Source organism: Hyaena hyaena, unplaced genomic scaffold, assembly GCF_003009895.1.
Source record: "Hyaena hyaena isolate Hyena2069 unplaced genomic scaffold, ASM300989v1 scaffold_275, whole genome shotgun sequence".
In the NCBI taxonomy this organism is placed as follows: Eukaryota; Metazoa; Chordata; class Mammalia; order Carnivora; family Hyaenidae; genus Hyaena; species Hyaena hyaena.
Window position 1 is genome coordinate 261,836 of NW_024080908.1, and position 25,230 is coordinate 287,065.

The following is a 25,230-nucleotide window of genomic DNA, read 5'->3' on the forward strand; positions in this document are numbered from 1 at the left end:
GGAGTTATCTGTTCCATCCTGACTTGTCATAACACTTGAGAAGTACCGTGGCCAGTTCTGGACACCACTTGTGGGCGGCGTGATGACAGGAGAGGGCCCGACACTGCGCCACAAAGAAGAACGTGGGGAAGAGACCACAGCCTTGACAGAGAGAGCCTGCGGGGAGGGGTCCTGTGTCTTTGGACGTGGGGAGAAGGCGTCTTCTGAAGAGCCACGGAGCCCAGAACCAGCACCCAACGGGGAAAGTTATAAAGAAGCACATTTCTATTTAAAATGAGGGGAAACATAACTCTTTGAGTAGTTGGGGTGGTAGAGCTCCTCTTAGTCTCTGGAGGGGTTGAGGGCGAACTTGTCCCGAACGGGGATGTTATTACGTGGCTGTGTCACTAACACAGTGTAGGTAGTTAACTGAGATTCTGTAAACTGAGGAGAAAGGTGTTAACATTGTTTTGTTTACAGCATCCGTTCCTAAGTAGAATTTTTGGCACCACACTTGAAAGATTTAAAAGTAAAATCTTGGGGTGCCTGGGTGGCTTAGTTGGTTAAGCCTCCAACTTCGGCTCAGGTCATGATCTCACGTTTGTGGGTTCAAGCCCCGCGTCGGGCTCTGTGCTGACAGCTCAGAGCCTAGAGCCTGCTTTGGAATCTGTGTCTCCCTCTCTCTTTGCCCCTCCCCTGCACGTGCCCTATCTCTCTCTGTTTCAAAAATAAATAAAAACATTAAAAAATAAAGCAATAAAATTTAAAAAAAAAGTAAAATCTTGGGGCACCTGGGTGGCTTAGCCAGTTGAGCGTCCGACTTCGGCTCAGATCATGATCTCACCGTTTGTGGGTTCGAGCCCCGTGTCAGGCTCTGTGCTGACAGCTAGCTTAGAGCCTGGAGCCTGTCTTCGGATTCTGTGTCTCTTTCTCTCTGCCCCTCCCACGCTTGCTCTCTGTCTCTCTCTCTCAAAATAAAATAAAGACATAAAAAAATTTTAAGAAAAGTTGTAAAAAGAAAAAACAATTCTGCAGTTACCCTCACACCCTGTATATGTCTTCCCTACCAAATTATTATTTACTGCTTATCTCCTGTTTTCTTAAATACTCACCAAGCCAAGTTCTCCTAAGTTTAGTTAGCCACTCCACTGGGTCTTGTTCCTTATTTGCAGCAGGGTTCGTATTGCTTGTGACATTCTGTCTGAAAGATACAGTGGTGACAAAAATGTATCCTCAATGATAGCAAAATTAAATGCTCCTCAAGGCTCCTCATTTGGTGATATACCTTTGAAGAGTTTTCAGGATGTTCAAGCCCTACGGCACGCTGTGTGAGGACCACCAGACAGCAGTGGTTCTTGGCGGGGAGGAACTGAGGAGATAAGAGGTCAGAAAAAGATTCTAGAAAGGTGAACCTGCTCCCTGTTTCCCCCTAACACTGTTTTCCCCAGGTGTGGCAGCAACTGCCACACCCCAGAGAACTCCTCTTCTCTTAGACCACAGGGCCCTTAATCGTGACCTCTTTGTCAGCCTGACTTTCCTGAGTAGAGCCTGGCACCCCTTCTTTTGTGTTTCCCTAAGGAGCATCGCTTGTGTTTAATTTTACGAAGACTGTAGAGCTCGTGTAAATTGCCCGCATGGTGTTATATGATAAAGCGCGCATACACACAGAATATCTTATTGGTGAGCCAGATTTCTAAGCCCATGATTAATGAGCTAAAGGTGTTTAATGACTATTGCAGCATTTACTTTATATATGTGTGTACGTGTGTGTGTATATATATATATACGTTTATATATAATATGTAATATATATAACATACATATAATGTATACATGTATATTTCTTGCAAATAATTAATACCCCCCAAGAGCACATACATTGATGAATGAAGTTATTGGGACACATGCAGAAAAGAAGTGAATAGGAAATTTTTACATGTAAGTAAAAGTAGGAGTATTTTAAAAAATGTTTTGTTACTTGATAGCCTGCCTTCTGGGATTGTGAAATGCTGATGAGTTTGACTGCGGATAAGGGGAAAAGCTCGGGATCTCATTTGAAGCCCTTCCTCATTAAAATATCAGTTTGCAGCATCCAGGGGAACTTACTTCAGTTTACTGCCTGAGTTTAAGATTTATTTATATGTATATTGTACTTGTTTCTACTTCCTATACATACTTAACAAAAGTATTGAGTTTTTAAAGCATGTAGAATACCGCTGTTGTTTAAAAATGAGGTACTTACTATTTTTCACAGCAATTATTCTCAAGCTTGTTTTGCCTGTGGACAGGGTAGTGGGCGGGGGCTCTGACCACAGCGATCAGCCGTTTGGTTCCCGCGCCTGGCGGAACCGTGGTGGGTCCATGATGGAATCGTGGTTTGCTTTCGTGCTAATACAGCTTGCATATGTGTGACTTACTTTTATTTCAATTATCGTTTCATTTTTTTACAATCTTCAGCATGTTGGAACAGGATGCCAGGAGAAAGAATCCTAGTGTGAACCCCGCAAATCAGAGGAGGCATCTTCTAGAATTTTCTGCTAAAGAGGTGCAAGACACATCAGATGGTATCATCCAGAAAACCAGCTACAGGTTAGAAGATGGCATGTCTCCGTCTGTCACGATGATTTAAGGAAACTGCCGTAGAGAATGATCTAGTATAACTTAATGTCTAGATTCTTGATGCACGATTTTAATTAGTAGAACAAACAAGTTATTGAGGCCCTTGATAAATTTTACTGTGAAGGTCAGTTCTGAGAGTAAATTTACTTTTTGAAACTGTTCTCCGTTTTGAAATTCTTGTAGAGATGTGGCCTTAAAATCTCAGTTTATGTGCACTTCTATAGACACTGAGGCGCATACGGCATATACACATTACATTATACGTAATGTTTCTAATACAGTTTTTTATCCTATGATTACAATATAATGTATCTAATAGTGTCGTCTTGTGATGAATGCAATATGGCGGAATTTATTTTTATAAATTGTGTTTATTGTGACCTTTGTTGAATCTCCTCGCTTGTTACAGTTTTTTATTTTTTTTATTTTTTTATTTTTTAAATATTTTTATTTATTTCTAGGAGAGAGAGATAGAGACAGCGTGAGCAGGGGAGGGTCAGAGAGAGAGGGGGATACAGAATCTGAAACAGGCTCCAGGCTCTGAGCTGGCAGTCAGCACAGAGCCCGACGCGGGGCTCGAACCCACGAACCGCGAGATCATGACCTAAGCGAAAGTCGGATGCTTAACCGACTAAGCCACCCAGGCGCCCCGCTTGTTACAGTTTAGTATTGTCTTAGTAAACGTCTGTATGGCTTGTCAACAGTAAAGGACTTAAAATTTTATGAAAACACAAGGTCCGTGTTATGTAAACTAGGAGAAGGTTGTAATGGACGGTTTTAAAGCTGTATACTTTTTATCTTCGTTTCCCTGTGTCACTAGGGCCGAGTGGAGCTGGGTCCTTGATCAGCAGGGCAAAGGGAGACCCCAGCGTGGCAGCCGCTGCACAGCGTAGTGCTGTGGGACCCCCGGAGATTTGTTTACTTGTAATTCTGGCCAAGAGCTGTCGGGGAATACTTTCTAAAAACATTTTTGCTGTGACAGCCAGACCACTGAACGAAATTATTCCCGTAGTCCTATGGGCTTGTGTCCATTTAGCCTTCCTAGGAAAAACACTAGTGTTCACGGTTGTAGGAATCTGCAGTGTGTAAAGTACGATGTTGAGTGTGGCAGAGGGTCCAGAGAACTACTTGGCGGTTAGCTCCGCGCAGCGCACGTGATGGGCGCTGTAACGTGGGGAAATGTTATATAAGATTTCTTGTTTTTTTTTTACATGCCCAATTTAACTGTACTGCTGACCTACTGAGCTTAGTGCTCACTTAACAGTGTCTTTAAACATTGCTAGAGTTTAATAGTTTCTGTCATTTTCAAAGTAATTTGTCCAAGTTTGCCCCACATGTTCTACATGTAATTTTGAGTCCTGTTGTCATCCACGTGAGATCCATCAAAAGTCGCATCCCAAATGTGATAGTGTTTGGATTTATGAGAGTGGAGACTGTGCCCTTTAGGTACATATTGCTGGTTGTTAAAAAGTGGAACAAGCTATTGATTGTATACTTGCAATTAAGTCAGGGAGCCTTCACTAGAATATTCTTTACTTTGAACTAACCCCAGAAGAAACCTTCCTCGACCTGTCTGTGGTAGAGTAAGGTGACATGGAGAACACAGTGCTCTGGTTATCCTAGTCCGACCTAGGTATGTGAATGACCTTCAGGCTGTAATTTGTCAGCTTTCAAAATAGTATATGAAATGCAAGCCATCTGCTGTCCCCCACCCCAAAGTCAGCATGGCCTGTGCCAGCTGCCTGGTGTTGAGGGAAAATAAATGGACACGGTTATGGATTTTTGGCTGCATGCAAATCTCTTGAAATATCTAACATTATTGAGCAGCTTGGGAAATTCAAATAGGTATCAGTCCACTGATTTGATATTTTTACTTTTATCATTATAAATCCTGAATAGAAGATACCAAAACTGTTTGCGAAACATTCAAAAGTGGCAAGTACGAATCTGTTTTGCACTGAATTTTAAGTGGTTTGAAGTGCCATACATAGCCATGGCACTTTATTTTTTAATGCATTTACTTTTTAATCTGTGTCATTTTTGAGGAGAATGTTGAGAACTGGTTCAAATCAAAATGAGTAGATTATAATCCCATAATTTATAATACTACATTCTCTTATCATTTAGTAACTAACTGCATAAGTTTCCAGTTTTAGAAATGTGTGATATAATACAAGATAACCATACAATTTGTGAACCAAACTGGGACACTTGTAAGCATGAATATGCTGGGATACTTGTAGTGCTAAGTAATAATTATGTGGGGCCATCAGGCCAAGTCCAGGGCTGTCTTGGATAAATGGGAAGCGGAGGTTACCCCGTGTATAAGGCATCAGACACAACCGGTCTTTATTCCAGGAATCCTCAGTAACTCTCCCTCCCTACCACTGTCCTCTGCTTTAGTGACTTATTTGCTGAGATGTTTTCTGTCGATGTGATGTGTTCGCAAGCGGCCTAGAACGCGGGCCTCCTCAGGGTTAGTGTGGATCTGATTGTCTCCAGATTGCACGTTGGCTCAGACTCTCCCTTTTCTTTTCCCTTCAGCCCCACCCAGGTCCTTCCTGATATTTCTCCTATCAGATTTTTTTTTTTTCGTTTCCAAAGAATATTTTTGGCTAATAGAACAAAGCCGGTTAGCAAAGATGTGCAGACATTATACTAGGGCTTATCATATGGAAATAAAGTTCTAAATAAAAAATATATTTTCAAAAGTAACTTTATACTTCTCCGATGGACAGAAGCTGTATTTTCCTAAGTACAAAGACCTGTTTTTTTTTTTTTTTTAATTTTTTTTTAATGTTTTATTTATTTCTAGGAGAGAGAGAGAGAGACAGCGTGAGCAGGGGAGGGTCAGAGAGAGAGGGAGTCACAGACCGAAACAGGCTCCAGGCTCCGAGCTGGCAGCCAGCACAGAGCCTGACGCGGGGCTCGAACCCACGAACCGCGAGATCATGACCTAAGCGAAAGTCGGACGCCTAACCGACTAAGCCACCCAGGCGCCCCAAAGACCTGGTTTTTTTAAACTAAGGCACACGAGACAGGTCTTTGGTGGTGGTGGTGGTGTTTTTTGTTTGCTTTTAGTGTAGCAAACAGCCTCCTCTTACAGGCATTTAGTTTCCCAAGTACAAAGGAGAGGGTTTTTTCCCCTTCTCCCTCAACACTTAATTTCAGGGTGACATGTGTGCAGTTACTACCTGTGTGCTGCCATCTCTGTGTTATTCCAAACATGGTAGGTCCCAGTGGCAGAAGAGAGGACATGGAGAATGTTCTGGTGTAACTTGCAGGAGGAATGGTCCGCATGTCCTCAGCTGTTGTGTGTGGCTTACACAGCAGTCTGTAACTTTAATCTCCTGAAGTTACTTTTCTGCTCTGCCAAAATTATTTTTGTCAAAGAGGCCAGTTATTTCAGTGTTGCCACATTCAGTGGAAACTTCTGTCTTCATCTTGATCTTTCCTCCACATCTGGCCGTGTGGATCCCTCCTGCCTTGAAAAATTCTTCCCTGTGTTGCTCCATTTTTCAGTTTCTGTCTTTTTCACGAGCCTCTGCTTCAGTCTTATTTCTGGGCTCCTCCAAATCTCATCATCTGGAACTGCGGACTTTTTAGTTTCCTTTCTGCCTGTGTGACTCGTCCGTAGTTTAGCACACAGCCCATATCTCTGTATCCTGACAACTCGCAAACTTAGGTTTCCCACCCGGATGCCCCTTCTGAGTCTCCAGACTCCTCTGCCCCGGAGTTTCCTTGACATTCCTTGTTTTAACATGTCAGACTTCACCCACGCATGGCGGGCCTCTGCGCCCCTCTCCTTGTTCGTCTTCCAGCCACTGCTGTACAGGTCTTCCTCGTTCTGCTGCTGCTTCAGCCAGAAACCCGATTCCTCCCTTTCAGCAAGTGCCATTGATGCTCTTTCCGTCCGTTCACTGCCCTCCGTCTTCACCGGCAGCACCTGAGTCGTGCTGTCTCCGCTCTCGCCTGGATTAAAGCCGTCTCCTGACTGGCCTCCCAGTTTCCCCTTCGAATCCGGTTTTGGTGCAGTGGCAGGGTGCAGGCGTAACCTGGAATGCATCACTCCTCTCCTTAACAGCCTTCTGTGAGCTTCTCATTGTGTTCAGTAATTCCTCATTGTAGTCCGGGCTGCCTCCTCGCCTGTCTTGTGCCTCCCGCACCTGCTCACAGCCCTTCAGCCGGTGAGTGCTCTTCTGTAAGTTCCTTAAGGCCACGTCCTCCCCACTGCAAGGCCGCGTCCTCCCCACTGCCTCTGCCTGGAGCACAGTCTCCCCAGTTTCCACAGCACTGGCTCCTTCTCATCCTTTAGGCCTTGACTTAAGTACCGACCCCTCAGACCATTTCATCCAGAGTAGCTCCTGCCACTGGTTTTCTCTGTCTAGCTAGAGTCTTTCTTTGGATTTATTTAATGTGTTTGTTCCCTTATAGTTGGTCCACCTTCCCCCTTAAGGTCTTTGAGGGGAGAGACTTCATTTTTCTCGTTCCCTGGTGGATTCCTAGCACAGTACCGGGCACATGGTTGGGGTGTAGTAAATACTGGTTGGATGAATTAATGAAAACTGAATCTAGCCATGTCCAGTTTTGTGTTTACATTTTTTCTTTTCGAGTTTTAGCATACCATGTTTTCTGAATCCAGAGCATGAGTGTCAAGAAATTCAAGACCAGATCTCAGATTTTTTAGTGAGAAAGGTTAAAGTAGCAGAGTGAGAACAAAAAAAATGCGGCTCGACTTCTGATTGACAGCCTGGGTTGTGCTCCCTCCATCGCACCCTTGATGTGAACTCCCCTGCAGTAGATTAGTGTGACTGTTAGGAAAGTGGATTTTTTGAAGCTAATGGAGTAATTGGTTAACTTTACTTAGATGTTTTATTAGTGATTCAGATATTTTTCATGATTCTAAATTAAAAAAAGTTTAATTTGAGAGAGAGAGGGAGCATACATGTGAGCAGGGGTGGGGCAGAGAGACAGAGAGAAATTCCAAGCAGGCTCTGCACTGACGGTTCAGAGCCCAACATGGGTCTCAGTCCCACGAACCGTGAGATCATGACCTGAGCCGAAATCAGGAGTCAGACCTTTAACCGACTGAGCCACCCAGGTGCCCCGTGATTCTAAAATTTATATTCAGCTTTTCAACACTTTCAGTTCTCTGCCACCAAGTGTTTATGCTTCTCCTTGCCCCTGTCATGCACAGTTTTCGGGAGACTTCAGTTTTGTTATCACAGAATTGTGCATGACCGTGAAACGTTAGTCCTGGTCACATGATACTGTCTTTCTATGAGTTAGTGGGTCTGTCCCCTTGCTTCCCCCATTGCTGTGTCACCTGTGTCCCAGCAGCTCTGCATATGCCTTGAGCTCATTGAACACACGGGCCATGTGTTACCGTCGTTTCCTTAGTTTTTGATATGTAGCGATTGCTCCATAAACAGTGGCTGGGTAAGTGACAGTTACCCTGGCAGTGTCTGCAGAAAACGGGAAAGTGACATTTGTGCTCTGTGGCCTCCACTCCCTCCTTTTCTATTGCATTTGCTTCTGTCTTGCTGTATGTCCTACTTAGTATTGTTTTTATTTCCATGAAATGTTAATGCTAGTGATGATTTTCTTATAGCAGACTCCTTAAGGAATTTAAGACCTGAGGAGATGTATTTTCTGCATGTGTTTTCCAGATATGATCATTCTGTTTCGAACGATAAGGCCCTAATGGTGCTAAGCGAAGAGCCGCTCCTCTACATCCCTCCCCCTCCTTGTCGGCCTCCGATCAACACCACAGAATCTCTCAGGTGAGTGCTGTAGGTGGCTGCAGAAGCACCGAGTGCGCTCCTGGGGTTAGCTTTGAAGGCTCGAAAACTACTTGTGCAGATTGATGAAGTGGCAGAGAGGATCTCTGATTATTTGTCGGTGACCATGGGCATGTCAGTTGTTGTCCCGTTTCCCCACCAACCTGATAAAGATGGCGACGGGTCTGTCTTGGGTGAGGGTCTTGGGGTTGCCTACTTAAGCATGCCTTATCTGAGTGATATTAATGTAAACATTCAGGATGTTAGACTTGAGGGTGGTAACATTCATGCACCTTTCTCTCCAAGTTAGGAAGGTACCAGGGTGAAGAGTGGCGATTCTGGAGATAGGGTCCCATGAGGGCGCCTTCACCCTTCCCTGTCTCCTTTTCCCTTGAATATTTTCCTGTGATTTTGGATTTTATCCTTGAGCCTCAAAGGCTCCTTCAGTTCTTTAAGTAGTAATCAACTGTAGGTAAGTGAGCAGAGCCTCACATCTTCACAGCTGCCGTGCAAGTAAGCACAGTAAAGGGAACTGGTATTTGAACTAGTACCTTTTATATTCCCAGTGTTGGACATATTGGGTTATAGTGCACTGAAATTTATCCCCCCCTCTCCCACTAGTTTTTCCTGAGCCATTGAGTTCATTCTGTCCCTTCTCCCCAAAGAGCATGGTTTTCAAAGGCTTTAATGCACCTCTTGCTGTCAGGATCCTGTGGCTTGTTGAATGCTCTCCCGTGTGGCCAGTGTTGGTGTTTATGTAGCCCAGGGGCAGAAATAGGAAATATTTTCCTCGTGAAAAAGCTTGTGCATCCAGTATTTATGTTTGGAAGGTATTTAGCTATTTTTTTAAAAAAATTTTTGAACTCACGATCAAGGAGGCTACTGTATAAAAATGCATGTCATGTTAAAATGAACTGGACCTGTAGAATATGATTAAATTCATTTTCAACCTAGAGTGAGATGTTTGTTTCTCTGAAGCGTGTTTAACAAAGCTGTTTTATAGGTTAAACCATGAGCTTCGAGGATGGGTCCACAGGCATGAAGTGGAAAGGACCAAGTCCAGAAGAATGACGAACCATCAGCAGAGGACCCGCATTCTTCAGGTTGGTTTGTGCTTGTTGCTAAACAGCAGTTGGCACGTCTGTTGGACGTCTCCCCTCAGATGGCTTGCTTTCTTCCCCGGGAAGCGTGGGAAACTTGAACTTCAGTCGCTTCCCTCTGCGTCCTGCTGCCCCACATGCGGCTGGCACTGGCACTGGCGCCGTCCGCCTGGGTTCCGCAGCTCGGGCAGGGGCCTCCGCTTGCTCTCTCCCTCACGTTTACTTTCAAGCCCGGGCTTCCTGCCCGTGGGCTTGTAGGGCACAGGAATTTAATACGCATGGTATGATAAATACTACTGTTCGTCTCCTCTGTTCCAAAAGGAGGCTGTTGAAACAGGCCAGCTTGGACGTGGAGGCACATCTTCAAGGAGCACATTGTGAACTTAAGACACGTGGGGCTACAGGTTAATGACGGCTCATACTTAGAACCTATTTAGTTGGGCTTCTATCTTTTTTTTTTTTTTTTTTTTTAAGATTTTATTTTAAGATTTTATTTTTAAGTAATCTCTGTACTCAGCGTGAGGCTCGAATTTGTAATCCCGAAATCAGAGTAAGTCACATGCTCTCTCGACTGAGCCGGCCAGGCGCCCCCCTTGGGCTTCCATCTTGATGTGGTTTTACCGCACAGCACCGTGTGTGGTCCTTGCAGCATCCATCAGGTATTCACTGTTGCTTCTGAAGTGCTTAGACTGCCAGCTGGCGCTGATACGCTCCCTCCCCACAGCACCTGTGGTAGTGATGATGAGCCAGCTACGGTTCTAGGTCCTGGGGTATGGCAGTGAGTATGATAAAATCCCTGCCTTCATGGAGCCTGCATTTTGGTGGGAGAGACACCCAGTAAACGAGTAAAGTGAAAGTAGACAAAGACAAATACTACATGATCTCACTTATATGTGGAATCTGTAAAAACAAAACAAAACAAAACAAAAAAACAATGAAAACAGAAACTGAACTCCTAGATACAAAGAACATGTACAGAGGCTGGGGGGTAGCAGGGTGGGTGAAACAGGTGAAGATGGTCAAAAGGTACAAATTCCTAGTTACAAAATAAAAAGGTTCCAGGGATGTAGTGTGCAGCATGGTGACTATAGTTGTTAATACTGTATCATATATTTGGAAGTTAGTAAGCGAGTCTATGGTTAAAAGTTCTCATCACAAAAGAAAAAAATATTTAAATATATTCAAAGTTAGGAATTCTCCAAAAATAAAAATAGGGTTGGAGATTAGAGGTTAAATTGAGAGATGGGTGGCCATTTTAGATTGAATGGTTGGAGAAGGCTTCTCTAAAGAGGGGTCAGTATAGTAATTGCCAGGGTAGTTAATGCTAGTTGTTGTAAACCACTAACCTCAACATCTCAGCAGCTTAATGGAATAGAAATTTGTTGCCTACCCACACCAAGTCTGATATGGCTCTCTAGGATGCCTTTTTTTTTTTATGTTTATTTTTGAGAAAGAGAGAGACAGTGTGAGTCGGGGAGGGGCAGAGAGAGAAGGAGACACAGAATCTGAAGCGGCTCCAGGCTCTGAGCTCTCAGCACAGAGCCTCACGCGGGGCTCGAACTCAACAAACCTTGAGATCATGACCTGAGCCAAAGTCGGACGCTTAACTGACTGAGCCACCCAGGTGCCCCTAGAATGCCTTTTCTTTTTTTCTTTTTCTTTTTTTTCAGCAATGACTAAGGAATCCAGATTCTTTCTACTCTGTGACCTCAACAACTTGAAATTCTTTGCTTCTAGCTTTGGGTGTGGGGAAGAGAGAGCTTGGAAGATTATGCAGAATGTTTTAGGGATCCAGCCTGGACTTAGCCAATGTTCAATTGGCTAAAACTATCACTTTTCACAGCCTCCCTTGCAGTAGGTGAGGCCAGTGTCATTTTCCTGTGTGTTCAGGAAAAAGAAAAAGGATTGGTGAGAACATTGCTTTCACAATAGCAAAAAAATGAATTAAACAGTGTAAAGATCCAAGGGAGAATCTAGAGAAAGAGCTTCCAGAAAACTGGAACAGCAAATATAAAGACCCTCAGATGGAAACAGTGTGGTATTTCAGGAACATGGAGAAGTTGTGTAAGGCTGGACTGCAGTATCCGGGGATAGAGGAGGAGAAGCTGACATCGGAGGGGCAGCGGGGGCTACTTCACGTCAGACCTGAGGCTGCGGTGAGAACTGTGGGTTCATCCCAGGTTTGAGAAGACAGCTTTGAGAGGTTTGCACAGGGGAGGGACTTGGTCTCATCTATATTTATATTTTAAAGTTTTAATTATCTTATTTTGAGAGAGAGCGACAACATGAGTAGGGGAAGGGCAGAAGGAGAGAGAGAGAGAGACAGAGACTCTTAAACAGGTTCTGTGCCCAGTGCTGAGCCCCACGTGGACTCTGGGCCAGAACCAGAGATCATGACCTGAGCTGAAAGCAAGAGTCAGACACTTAACCAGCTGGGCCACCCAGGCACCTCTGATCTTGAAGGAATTAACGTAAAGAAGATAATTTTGTTTTTATCTCACAGCCTTTAAACATGAGGAGACATGTAGTTTCATCTCAGGTATTACCTCTTTGCAATCTGGGGTGTATATCTTTTCTGTAATGAGCTTAGACAACGATCAGAATTGTGGGACTCGTCGCTGTTACAGAGACAGGAATGCCAGGGACGACTCTCTGTTTGTCAAGGGTGAAAGAACTTCTTGGTCCGAAGGAGAAGGATCATTCTGCTTATGCTGTTGTCAGTACCAAAACACACGAGGGTTTCCTCGGATCCCCTTTCTTAGTGTGGAGAGCTGTACCTACTCTGCTTAGTCTTCTCTCCTTCTTTCAACCCTCTTTGTCCTCACAGCCACTTTTTCCAGGTGCTTAAAAGGTTCCACTAGTCAAGATATTATGTACATTTGACAAATTGACATTTCTTTGAAATATGTGAGCTCTCTTAAGCATTATATCCTTGATTTGGCTTGTCCCATTTCATAATTCTACTTTTTCTAGATTGTGAGTCGAGAAACGGTAAAGGGGCAAATTAGTGAACATACTGTTCAAAATGAAGGTAAAATAGGGGAACCTGGGTGGCTTAGTCAGTTGGGCCTCTGACTTTAGCTCAGGTCATGATCTCACAGCTTGTGAACAAGTTCGAGCCCCACATCAGGCTCTGAGCCTATAGCTCGGAGCTTGGAGCCTGCTTCAGATTCTGTGTCTCCCTCTCTCTCTCTCTGCCCCTCCCCTGCTCATGCTCTCTCTCTCCCTCTCTCTCTTTCTCTCAAAAATAAATAAAAATATATTTTAAAAATTTAATTAAAAAATTCACCAGGTATTTAATCTCTTAATTTTAAACATTGTTTTTATCAGCTAGCTGTAATTTAATTTTGGCTTTATTTACTACTCATAAACTATCAGTAAGTTTACTATCTTGTATTTGTTTTTCTTTTTTCCTTTTTTATTTTATCGATATATATATTTTTTAGATGTTTGTTTATTTCAAGAGAGAGTTCCTGAGTGGGGGAGGGGCAGAGAGAGAGAGAAGGAGAGAATCCCAAGCAGGCTCCATGCTGTCAGTGGAGAGCCCACCGCGGGGCTGGATCCCATGAACCATGAGATCATGACCTGAGCCAAAATCAAGAGTTGGTCGCTCAATCGACTGAGCTACCTAGGCGCCCCTCATTTTATTGATGCTTTAAAATTTTTTGTTTTATTTTTTTAAGGTTTTTTTTTTTTATTTATTTCTAGAGAGAGAGAGAGCGTGAGCAGGGGAGGGTCAGAGAGAGAGGGAGTCACAGACTGGAACAGGCTCCAGGCTCTGAGCTGGCAGTCAGCACAGAGCCTGACGCGGGGCTCGAACCCACGAACCGTGAGATCATGACCTAAGCGAAAGTCGGACGCTTAACCGACTAAGCCACCCAGGCGCTCCGATGCTTTTAAAATTTTTGTTTAATAAGCATTTATTGAGGGGCGCCTGGGTGGCTCATTCGGTTAAGCGTCTGACTTTGGCTCAGGTCATAATCTTGCAGTTTGAATTTGAGCCCTGAGTCAGGCTCTGTGCTGACAGCTGTGATCCTGGAGCCTGCTTCAGATTCTGTCTCCCCCCACCGCATCCCTCCTGAATGAATAAATGTTAAAAATATGTATATAAAAAGCATTTATTGAAGGGTATGTCAGTAAATTTATATTTTAGGTTTACTTATTTTCAGAGAGAGAGCACGAGCAGGGAAGGGGCAGAGAGAGACTGAGAGAATCCCAGTGCAGAGCCTCATGCAGGGCTAGAACTCATGAACCTGTGAGATAAGAGTTCTCTCTCTCAAAAATAAACATTAAAAAACAAATAAGTAAAAAAGTATTTATTGAATACCTATTATATGTAAGACCTACAGTAGATTTTCATACAATAAGATCCTTGACTTTTTACAGAGTCAGAAATTGGAAGCCCAGTATTCATCCCTGCATATTGGTTTCATTCACTAAACAAAATTGTTCCCTCTTTTTTTTTTTTTCCCTTTAACTCTTTGTATGTTCTTCTCTTTGAGCATTTATCACATTGTATTGCTTCCACATGTCTGTCTTCCCAGTGCATGTCATAGGTGCTCCATAAAAAGTTCCATTACTGATGGATGGATGGATGGATACAGTAATGAACAAATGCTAATAGTCTTATACACTTACTTAAGCCACGTTGACAGGGTGGTAATAAGGTCACTTCCTAACCTAATAATTAGTAATGTACCCTTGAACTCTGTCTGATCCCCTTAAAAAAACTCTTCAGAAGATTAGTCTACAAAACTGGCAAGGAGTAGAAGAAGGCTTAGTGCAAAGCAGATGCTAGAAGAAGACAGGTTCCCAGTATAGCATATGTGGGCCACTAAGGTTCCAGACTGGGGTGTTCTCTGGCCAGGAAAGTCATCGCTTTTCTCTTTAATCTCTTTAACGCTGGCTTCGTCCATAGGTACATTTTGGCATGAAGATCTTTGTGTTTAATTCAGTAAACAATAGGATCTAGTTTCATTATGGACCTTTCACACTTCAGGAACTTGCAATGGGAGAATAATTACTTTAGACAAACATAAGTTGTTATGTGTTCAGTAATATTTGTATGACTTGGTCATAAAACTTGTGGTAATTGGACTAAGCTCTTGGGCTGTATTTTTAAACTTTATGGGAAATGCCTTAAAGTTTTAATCTCCTTAAGACTCCTCCGTCAGCCCAGAGTGTGACCAGAAGAGTTCTAATCTCTCTGCTGGTGTTTATTTATATGAACCTAACCTGTCAGAATACTCATGAAGAAAAAAAAGCATATGAACACTTTAATTTTTTTTGATGTTTACTTATTTTTGAGAGAGAGACAGAGCATGAGCAGGGAAGGAGGCAGAGAGAGAGGGAGACACAGAATCTGAAGCAGGCTCCAGGCTCCGAGCTGTCAGCACAGAGCCAGATGTGGGGCTCAAACTCATGAACCATGAGATCAGGACCTGAGCCGAGGTCGGACGCTTAACCGACAGCCACACAGGTGCCCCAGTATGTGAATATTTTAATGAGAGTTTAGTAAATGTAGAGCGCGTCACTACAGGAAGACCCTCCTATGATTTCATTATATGGCATTAAATCTTTTTTTTCTCCTAGGGTGCTCTGGAACAGGGCTCAAATTCTCAGCTCATGGCTGTCCAATACACAGAAACTTCGAGGATCAGGTAAGAAAGTGTGGAAGTTCTTGGCTGAGGAATTTTAAATACCTATTATTTTAGTGAAGTTGAAAAGCACATTTCCCTTCCATCTTAATTAAACTTGTCACCAGTGACTTTTCTGTTAGTTCCCATAATGCTCTGCTTCTGAGCAGTCAGAGTAAACCCAGGTAAGTTCAAGAGGTTAACTCTGATTCCTTAAATACAGATTTAGTCAGAATGCTGTTCAGTCATAATTTTGCTGTACGATTTAAACATCTGTAACTCTTGTGCTTGGTTTGCATCTGTTTCATGAGCCAAGGGGAAGGGAGTGTTATTTTATGAATGTGCCAGGTGTCTTGCTGAGTGCTTTACATGCATTTTATTCCTAAATCTGTATAATGACTTGGAGTGTAGATACCACAGTCCTTACTTTATGTAGAGAAAAACCGGGAAAGTCACTTAGTTTTTCTAAGCCAGAGTCGTCGAACCAACAGGAGGCAGAACCAGCATCAGACCTGTTTGACTTACGTTTTTTTTTTTAATGCTTTATTTTTATTTCTGAGAGAGAGAGAGAGAGACAGCGTGAGCAGGGGAGGGTCAGAGAGGGAGGGAGACACAGAATCTGAAGCAGGCTCCAGGCTCCCAGCTGGCTGTCAGCACAGAGCCCGACGCGGGGCTTGAACCCACGAACCGTGAGATCATGACGTGAGCTGAAGTCGGACGCTTAACCGACTGAGCCACCCAGGCGCCCCAGACCTGTTTGACGTAAAATGCATTTCTCACTACACTGATGCTGCTTAAGATTTTGAAGGAATCCAGAAGGAGTGCTGTATCTAAGGTCGACCTGTTTGGACCAAACATATCTAACTAAAAGGAATGGTATTACGCGAGGCAAGACAGTGTCATGGCTAAGCTGCTAGCTTTTGAATTGGGCAGAGCTCAGAACATCTCTGCCACTCACCTGCTCTGTGGATCAAGCAGGTTACCTTAAAGTTTCCTCATCTACACAGTTTTGGCCTCACAGAGTTGATGATCAAATTGCATAATTTATTTGGAACACTTCGCATGGTCCTTGGCATGTTCAAAAGCTGGATACGTTGATGGCTGTGTCCCTGCAGTGAAGGCAAGAGCCTCAGGTTCTGTGTGTAGCTCTCTCCCACAGACATAGAGCTGACAGTTTATTTACTATTAATTTCACGTTTACTGAGCACCAGCTGCGTGTCGGACCGCGTGCCTGGAATGGAGAACACACGCCCAGTGCGAGGTGAAAACTGTGCATTATCCCGTTAACTGAGAATCACTGTTAAGTGGCAGTGAGCAGTATATCGGCGACCACGAATGTTTAGAATCGGGAGATACAGTGTTATCTTGTAGAAACAGGTAATTCAGATATGTATAGTGACTGATAACGTCTCCAGTGATCAGGATATTTTGTTCATTCTCTATATGCATATTTAAAAATATGGTCACTTTGTGATGCATCACTGTGACGGCATTGTCACTTTGTGACTAGTCAGAAATGTGTTTAATCCCTGCATCTTCCTATCAGGTTTGCTGTGAATCCAAAACTGCTTTAAGAAAAAGTCTTTAAAAATGGGTTCTAAATGAGTTACCTGGGTATTCTGTATCAGTGAGTCTACCTACTCTCTAAAATGTATTTGTGCCCCCAAATCGGTACCCAGGAGGCTGTTGTGGCCATTTGCAAACATGCATAGACGGTCCTGTGTGAGGCTCAGTTAACAATTAGCAAGGCGACTCGGCTCATGCTGTAAACAGATTTCTTTCTGAAGTTTGTTTAGTGCCAAATTTTTCACATGTTAGTGCTTTTTATTGGTGATTTCACGGTCTAAAATGGCCCTGAAGCACAGACCTGCAGGGCTACCTGTTACTGGTTAAGAAGGCTGTGTGGTGCCAAGGCGCCTGGGGAGCTCAGGTAAGCGACCGACTCTGGATTTCCACTCAGGTGGTGACCTCACGGTTCGTGAGTTCCAGCCCCACGTCGGGCTCTGCACTGGCAGTGCGGAGCCTGCTTGGGATTCTCTCTCTGTCTCTCTGTCTCTCTGTCTCTCTGTCTCTCTGTCTCTCTCTCTCTGCTCCCTCCTCTCTGCTCCCTGCGCTCAGTCTCTCAAAATAGATAAAGTTAAGAAAAAAAAAAAGGTTGTGTTGTGCCATATGGGAAAACGTACATATTAGATAAGTTCATTCAGGCATAAGTTACAGTGCTGGTGACCTTGAGTTCAGCGTTAATGCATGAGCGGGATACGTTGAAGAAGATGCCTTTAAACGGAAACCCGAAACACGGTTATAGATTAATCAGTTGACAAAAGTGCTGTAGGTAGGGGCTTGTGGGAACCTAACCTGCTATTTCCCTTCGGAGAACGGTTCAGTATTTACTAATTCACTGTTCACACCGACTTTGTAGAACATAACTACCATGTAGAATAAGAATTGATTGTATATTCATGGGCGCCTGGGGGGCTCAGTCAGCGGAGCATCCGACTCGGCTCAGGTCATGATCTCACAGTTTGTGAGTTCGAGCCCTGCGTTGGGGTCGGTGTTGACAGCCCAGAGCCTGGAGTCTGCTTCGGATTCTGTGTCTCCCTCTCTCTCTGCCCCTCCCCCTCTCTGTCTCTCTCTCAAAAATAAACAAACATTAAAAAAATAATAAAAAAAAGAATTGGTTGTATATTCAAAATAATATGGGTAGAAGTGGTTTAATGAGCAAATGGAATTATTTCAAAGAAAGTTCTTTTGACTCATTTATAATTTTCCTTTTAGATCTGGCTTTTTTTCCTCTTAAAGTTTGATAGAAGACATAGAAGAACATAAAACATAGGTTGTCTGGAGAAAAATGAAGCATTTTTAAAAATTCTCCTTTAACTTCTGGGCTTTGGCTTATTGTACTAAGTAGTAAAAGACTGAGAATATTAAAAACTACATCAAAATCACCTGAGTGGATCTTTTGGGGCTATGTTGTGGCTGCGGTATTGTAATTTTAGTTCTGATTTTCTGAAGGCACTGACGTGTTACTTGTGGTATCTGTGGCTGGCATTTGTTTAGTGACTCCTACAAATCTGGGGGCCCATGCTTGGTACTTCACGTATGTAACGTCTCTGGCCTCAGCCATCCTGCGGGTTTATCTGCTTATCCTCATTTTAAGGATGAGGAAACTGAGGTTGCCCAGAGATTGATTTCCCCAAGAATGCCCCCTTGAGGAGTGGAGAAGAAATTCAAAGCTGTCTGTCTGTTTCCAAATCCCACCCTCTCCCCACCTTTCACACAGCCTTATAGACAAGCATGCCTTCACAGATTTGACAGAGCGGTGAGAAGTAACTTTCCCTACGACTGAATGTCTAGTACCAAAAATTTAAAATCATGCAGACCAATGCAGAAATCTATTTTCTGATACTCTTACTATCTTTACCTGCTTTGGAGTGAACTTGAGTGGCACTTTTTAGAGCTTTCCATTCAGAAATGAGAGTTCTCGCTTTAGTGAATTGGATCTTACAAATATCTTGACCTTGGGCTTTTCAAAATGTTATTATAAAAATTACTGCCAAATACTGCTAATATTTTGGTGGAGAGATTCTTACAATTCAGACATAGCCTTAGCACGGGGGTTATTTTTGAGAGGATATGAAATTTTCTGGTTTAAGAGCACTTTGCCCTGTTCTTCCTTCAGTAGGAACTCAGGGAGTGAGCTGCAAGTGTACTATGCATCACCCAGAAGTTACCAAGACTTCTTTGAAGCCATCCGCAGAAGGGGAGATACATTCTATGTCGTGTCATTTCGAAGGGTAAGTTCACTTTGAAAGAATGAAGAAGATGGTTGTTTTTCTTCAACTTTTAAGTGATTTTATTTTTATTTTATGCTGACATGAAGAAGATGTTTTGAGTGCCTGCTGCATGCAGGGCATTGAGCTAAATACTGTAGGAGGCAAAAAGATGTGAGAGATAGAAAACAGTATGAATAAATTATGACTGGAACATTCTGCCTCAATTCCGTAATCGTGCTTGTTTCGGAGCTGTTGAGCATTGTGAAGATGAACATGGAACTGATGTCAGGCCACAGATTTGGAAAATACGAACAGCTTATTGAGTTTTACTCTTTGTCATTCCTACATCCATACTGTTTGTTTTTAACAAGAGAAGTAAGAATATAAAAAAAAAATACATATCTGTTTGGGCTTTGTGGTGGCAGTCCTGTTTGGTTATTGAGAAATAGACTTCCCAAATATGGGATTAAGGTCATGGGCTGGTCAATATATTGAGATGGAATGTTTGGATTTATGTCCCTAAGACTTCCTGTTCTTCTTTTCCGTCTCCCTCAGACATTTACTTCTCTTGACGAAGAATGTGTTAGTCAGTGGATGCAAAAGGCAATGTGTGCATCAGCGCTCTTGGATGTTACAAACGTTAGACTAAATGGAAATAAGACGCGTGGCTGTTTGCATTCCATCTACATTTCCTAGAAAATGAAAAAACATTTTTCATAGAGTGGCCATGTGAATCTCTCTGTTATAGTGCTGTGTGTGAAACCAGGAACACGTGAATGAGTTAGAATTCCTGGGTGGTTTGCATCCTAGGTTTTCCTTTTTTTAATTTTTATTTATTTATTTGTTTGTTTAAAGAATGGTGAGGCGGCGCTGTTAGAAATAAGTGTATGTCAACCATGGAGCAAACAGTTCATTCTCTGGTTATGGTCACCACTATCTAAAGTTGTCAATTAATTCTTTTCCTAAGGCATAAACATCTAGTGGCTCAGAATTTTAGAATCTGAGAACTTTGACACTTGAAAGTTAGAGAAATAAAAAATGTCACATATGTTTAGCTGACAGTCAAGCACACTAGGAGATTTGGCACGCTTTAGCAATGGCATCTCATGATTTCTGCCTTTTCGCAAAGTTGCTTGTATTCAGCTTATTCTCTCAGACATAATTGGTGTATTTCTGTACTGTGTCAGCTTCCAAGTTCATTTCCAGCAGCTAGGGGGCAGCTGAGAGCAGGGTTTCAGCGGGGCTCCAGCTGTATCCCTGCTGAGAGCTAAGTATTTGCCTTCATGTCAGACCCTGTCCTGGGAAACGTGGAAAGAAAAAAACTAAACTTGAGACATGAGATCTAGCAGCACTGTGGTGTTAGAACGCATGTGTTCAAGTATATGTTTACGGAAGCTACTGCAGTAAAGTGTTTTTAACACTAAAATGGCTGAATACTTTTTCATAGGTTCCCAACAATTTCTCTATTATTTGATTAAAACAATATGTATATTACATATTAGAAGTGGTCAAGCCACGGGTTGAAGGCCTGGTTAGTAAGGTTTTTCTAGGGAAGAGAACAATAATCCTAGCTTTAAAGGGATTACATATACAAAGGGAGATGAATGGTGTTTTTATTTTAAAAATATGTTCTATTTCTTGCATTTGTAAAAGCTCATTCTCTTCAGTTTGCTGTGGAAAGTGCCATTGGAGAATTACTGATTTCCCCTCTCTGCCCCCAACCTTTTGATGTTCTAGAATAAACAGTCTTATGTTCTGGAAAGCAGTTAGGACTATCTCTTACATTCCATTTGGATTTTTTATTTCCTGATTAGTGATTTATCACGTCTTGGTGTTTTATGTCAAGGAACAGTAAGGATAAACCTGAACTTCATTAGGTAACAGTAGTTAGGGAGAGACAATATCCCTTTTCATTTTGTCTTGTTTTAACAGTGGGGATACGTTAATTTTGCCATGATGGCTATAAACTGTGTCATGAGACAAGAATTCGGTTCTTAAAATGCTGGATGGTTCTTTTTATTCTTGCTAAAATGAAAACGAAACAAGTAGTGACCTCATGCTTGGTTTCTGCTTCCATTTTTCAATATAAAATATTCTAACAGTTTCATCAAAGAGGTAAGGGCCATCATTTCTTGTGCAGAAGGATGTAGGCTTTTTCTCATTGACAGAAATTATTATAATTGATCCTATACGATTGCATTGGAATTTAAGAAATACAGAGATTCTAAAGCTTCAAGATTTGGCTTAGTGTAAACGAGACATAATAGAGCCAATAAACAAGCCATATTATTTCATTTTATAATTGGATGTGTAGTTGATAAAATACTTTATTATCTAAAAAGGTAGACGTAGCCCTTGACCGTTTAGTATACCATTATTTAATAACCCTGCCCTGTCCCATATTCGTACCTCGTCACGCCCCACACTCCGTGCTCTTTAGTCCCCTTCCAGTTGAGCTGTTGAAATAATTTTCTCCAGAGCAGACTCACTCTTGGACAACTGCTGACTCCCTGCTCCAGGCCAATAATCCTGTCAGAGGTTCAAACCTTTTCCTGTTCTTTTGACTTGGCTTGAAGTTTTTGCCTCCAACTCAGCAACTCCCACCACTCCCTTTATTTAGTGCCAGGTGTTCATAAACTTATTTTCTGGTAAATATTTTGTCTTTTCCTCTTCTTTGACTACGGTTTGGAGCTGCAGTGGTGGGAAATAACTTTTTCTCAGACTTTCAAGTCGCTTTGAGTGTGGTCTGATACATTAGTAAGAAAAAATACAGTTAAATTTAATGTTTATTTTTTCTCTATGTTTTCATAGGATAGTTTAGGGAGGGAGTAATTAAAGGACATAATAAAATGATTTCAAAAGCCCGGGTCAGGAACAAATAACGCAGCAAGGCTCAAGCAAGGTGGGATAAGAGAACATTCAAATACTATTCTAGATGCTGCTCTCTTAGCCCCTAACAGGAGAGAGGCATTCTTGATCTTCCTGGAGGCAATTTCCCATTAAGAACAGCCTCTTTTTGATTCATATGGCTGTGAATGTCAGTTCACCATATTATCCTCATTCATAAAAATTTTTTTAATGTTTATTTTTGAGAGGAAGAGAGACAGTGCATGAGCGGGAGAGGGGCAGAGAGAGAGAGACACAGAATTCGAAGCAGGTTCCAGGCTCCGAGCTGTCAGCACAGAGCCTGACATGGCTGTCAGCACATGAACCCACGAACCGTGAGATCATGACCCGAGCTGACTTCGGGTCATGACGCCCAACCGATTGAGCCCCCCAGGCGCCCCAACCATATTACCTTCATTCTTGTTTGAGATTTCCTTTTCAAATGAGATGGACGCCTGCTTTTTGGAACACTATTTATTTTATATTTTCTGTTTTCACTACCTGTCCCTCAAGACAAAGTCATACACTTAATGCTGTTTTCCATCTGTTTCGGATGCATACATGACGTAACACCCATAAAGAGCCTGTGAGCTCTAGCTGTGTGCCCGCCTAGAGAGGTTTCTCCCTCCTTCCGAGTCCTTCATGTGTTCTAGATACAGCACCCTCTCTGAGGATTCTATGTGTTCTGAGGTCTGGCACCATATTTGGGTATTTTATTCCTCCTTGGACTCTTGTAAAAAATTTATTAGCGGTATCATACGAATGGCATGGATTGTTAGGATAACCTTAAATAACAGGGTCTTACTGTAAGATACATGAGTGCTGAAGAAGCACAGGAAACTCACTCAGCTGCTAAATAGCCCCCTGTGTGTGTGCTTCATAGACTGGAACGTGTACCTGTCCTAGAGATCGGAGTAGTGGCTTGTTGTCCTTCCCGATCCAGCGGCGGTTTCAGTGATGCCAGGGCACTCCCTCACACATTGCTCATTTGGGCTTCCCAGATAGACAGGGGAGCTGATTGTGTGTGCGTGTGTGTGTGTGCATGCGCGCGCATGTACACACATATATCATCTATTACGTAGACTCTTATACAGATGGCCTGCCTTATGAGTCATGGTCCATTCATTTGTGACCAGGGAAAGAGGGTTGATTTCAAATGTATTCTCTTGCTTCGGAAGCCAGCAACTTTATGCAGAAGGAACAGCCTGGGGCTGCTATTCAGAAAAAATGATTGGGGGGAGCCTTTAGAGCTTCATAAACTGTCTGTTGCACTACATAACCTGGCCTTTAAAAACAATTCTTTCTTACATTGGTTCCTAATTGTTTGATCTAAAAGGCTTGTCTTCTCATCTCTATCAGAACCCTCCTAAAGGCAGAAGAGTGTCAGATGCTTTTTTATTACCACCCCTGACACGGAGCACAGTGCCAGCCACTCTGTGTTTGTTTATTTTTTTAATTTATTGAGAGAGAGAGAGCAAACAGGGGAGGGACAGAGAGAGAGAGAGAGGGAATTCCAGGTAGGCTGTCTGTTGTCAGTGCAGAGCCCCCTGTGGGGTTCGAGCTTACGAACCATGAGATCATGACATGAGCCGAAAGCAGGAGTCAAACACTTTAACCGACTGAAGCACCCAGGCGCCCCTCGCTTCTCTGTGTTTATTAAGCAGAATAATTTTAGGTAATGGTTCACTAAGAGAAAGCACAGTGATGGAAGTGTGTTGTTTTTCATAATCATTAAGGGGTATCTTTGCATCTGCTTTGCTTAAAGAAATGGGAGTCTACTTTACCAATCCAAAGAATAACATAAGTAGTGCTGAATTCCAACAGAAAATTTAGAGGTAACCTTTCATCTGTCCCTTTATGGTGGCACTGGCCAGAGATGCATCAGCTCCGTTCTTGTCTCTGAATCTAAGGTTTAGAGCTGCAGAAATCACCTGGCTGAAATATTTGACTGTGAAATTGAACAGTTAATAGATAGAACTTTGAGGTGCTTACATCCTCATTTTCTAGTAATTTGGCAGAAACGCTTTGGCGCAGATTGTTGCCTGACCTTGTGGCTTTCTTGTTTTGGAGAGGAGCTGCTGGCTAGTATCTTGTGGATTCCAGAGCCGGAGCCAGCACCTTGGAGCCTTGGACAAAGTATAGGCAAGGCTGTAATTGTTGCAGTGAGGTTGACTTGTGATGTTACTGGTTCAAAATGTTTGCCAAAGATGGACTCCCATGGAATGCCATAACTAGGAGTTTCACAGAATAACAATGATGTTTTCTAAATGTAATGCCTACATTAATACCTCATATATGCTTCGAAAAATGGTATCATTTTGGATGCATATTATTTATTTCTTGGAATTACTGTTTAGTGTATGAAATCTTCCGAGGCAAGAGGAATTTCCTTAGTAATCAAAGCATATTAGTCACTTTATAAAGTCTGCTTCAAAAGAATACAGCTCCTTTTGTTTGATGATTTCACAGCTGGAACATATACGCATCAGTCTTGGAGTTTGGTCATTTTCCTATCTCCACTTTCATTGCGTTTTAGCCAAATTCTTTTTCTAGATAGCAAAAAAAACCCAAACAAACAAAAAACGGGAATAAATGAGTTTGGAAAGATACTTGCATTAAAGAAAAAGTCTTATTTCAGAAGAGAGACTTTTTTTTTTAAAAAAACCTCTTAGAACGCGTTTTTCTAATAATTTTTAACTTTGAAATCTATCTCATTCAGATTTGAAGCACATTATAAAAAATAGAGCAGAATTGTCTGAGTACCCACTTAACCTAGGCTCACTTAGTGATTAAATTGGTAATATTCTCTTTAGCCATTTTCCCTTTCATTTCATTTATATGCAAATGCTGCCACCTTCGGTGTTTACGACCATTATAGTGCACAAACCTTTTTGACATAGTTTTGTTATTTGCTTACAAGTAACAAAGTCAGTACTCCTAATCCTGTTTTACAGGTGAAGAAATTGAGGCAAAGAAAGGTTAAGTAGCTTGTCTGAGGACACAAGAATTGTAAGCAGTAGAGCTAGGGCAATCATTGAGGTGTTCTAATTTAATTCAGTGATTTTTTTCCCTTTACATTCTAGTGTTGACCTTCAGACGCACTGCAGAATATGTAAATAGCATAATTACCCTATTCCTTGAAGCCAGTCATGTTTCTTTGCCAAATCTGCCAGGCATTTTTTCTGGAGTTCCCTAATAACAATTCAGGTTTTTGATTACCTGATGATAGATTAAGTACTTGATTAGGTTACACTTTCAAAATAGTAGAGAATAACCTGATGGTCTGCAAGGTTTCAAGCAGGGAATGGAATAAATAGGCATTGAGAGTTTCTGGTTTCTTTTTAAAACAGTTGAGGGGGGGGAATCTATGTGTGTCTTAAAAAGGAAGTACCTGAGCCAGAAGTGATACTACTTTCATGACCGGTGCGCTAGAATGTCTCCTAGAAAAGAGCGGGTT

The 25,230-nt window shown here is 42.4% G+C and overlaps 1 protein-coding gene across 1 annotated transcript in view; it reads left to right on the top strand.

Annotated features, from left to right (window-relative positions):
- ATF6 (activating transcription factor 6) overlaps positions 1-25,230 on the top strand; it is a 191,378-nt gene that overhangs the window by 64,988 nt on the left and 101,160 nt on the right. Inside the window, exons 10-14 of the mRNA XM_039245974.1 lie at positions 2,437-2,568; positions 8,268-8,381; positions 9,382-9,481; positions 15,071-15,138; positions 18,794-18,908. Coding sequence (XP_039101905.1) covers positions 2,437-2,568; positions 8,268-8,381; positions 9,382-9,481; positions 15,071-15,138; positions 18,794-18,908 — 529 coding nt within the window. The remainder of the gene's footprint in view (positions 1-2,436; positions 2,569-8,267; positions 8,382-9,381; positions 9,482-15,070; positions 15,139-18,793; positions 18,909-25,230) is intronic.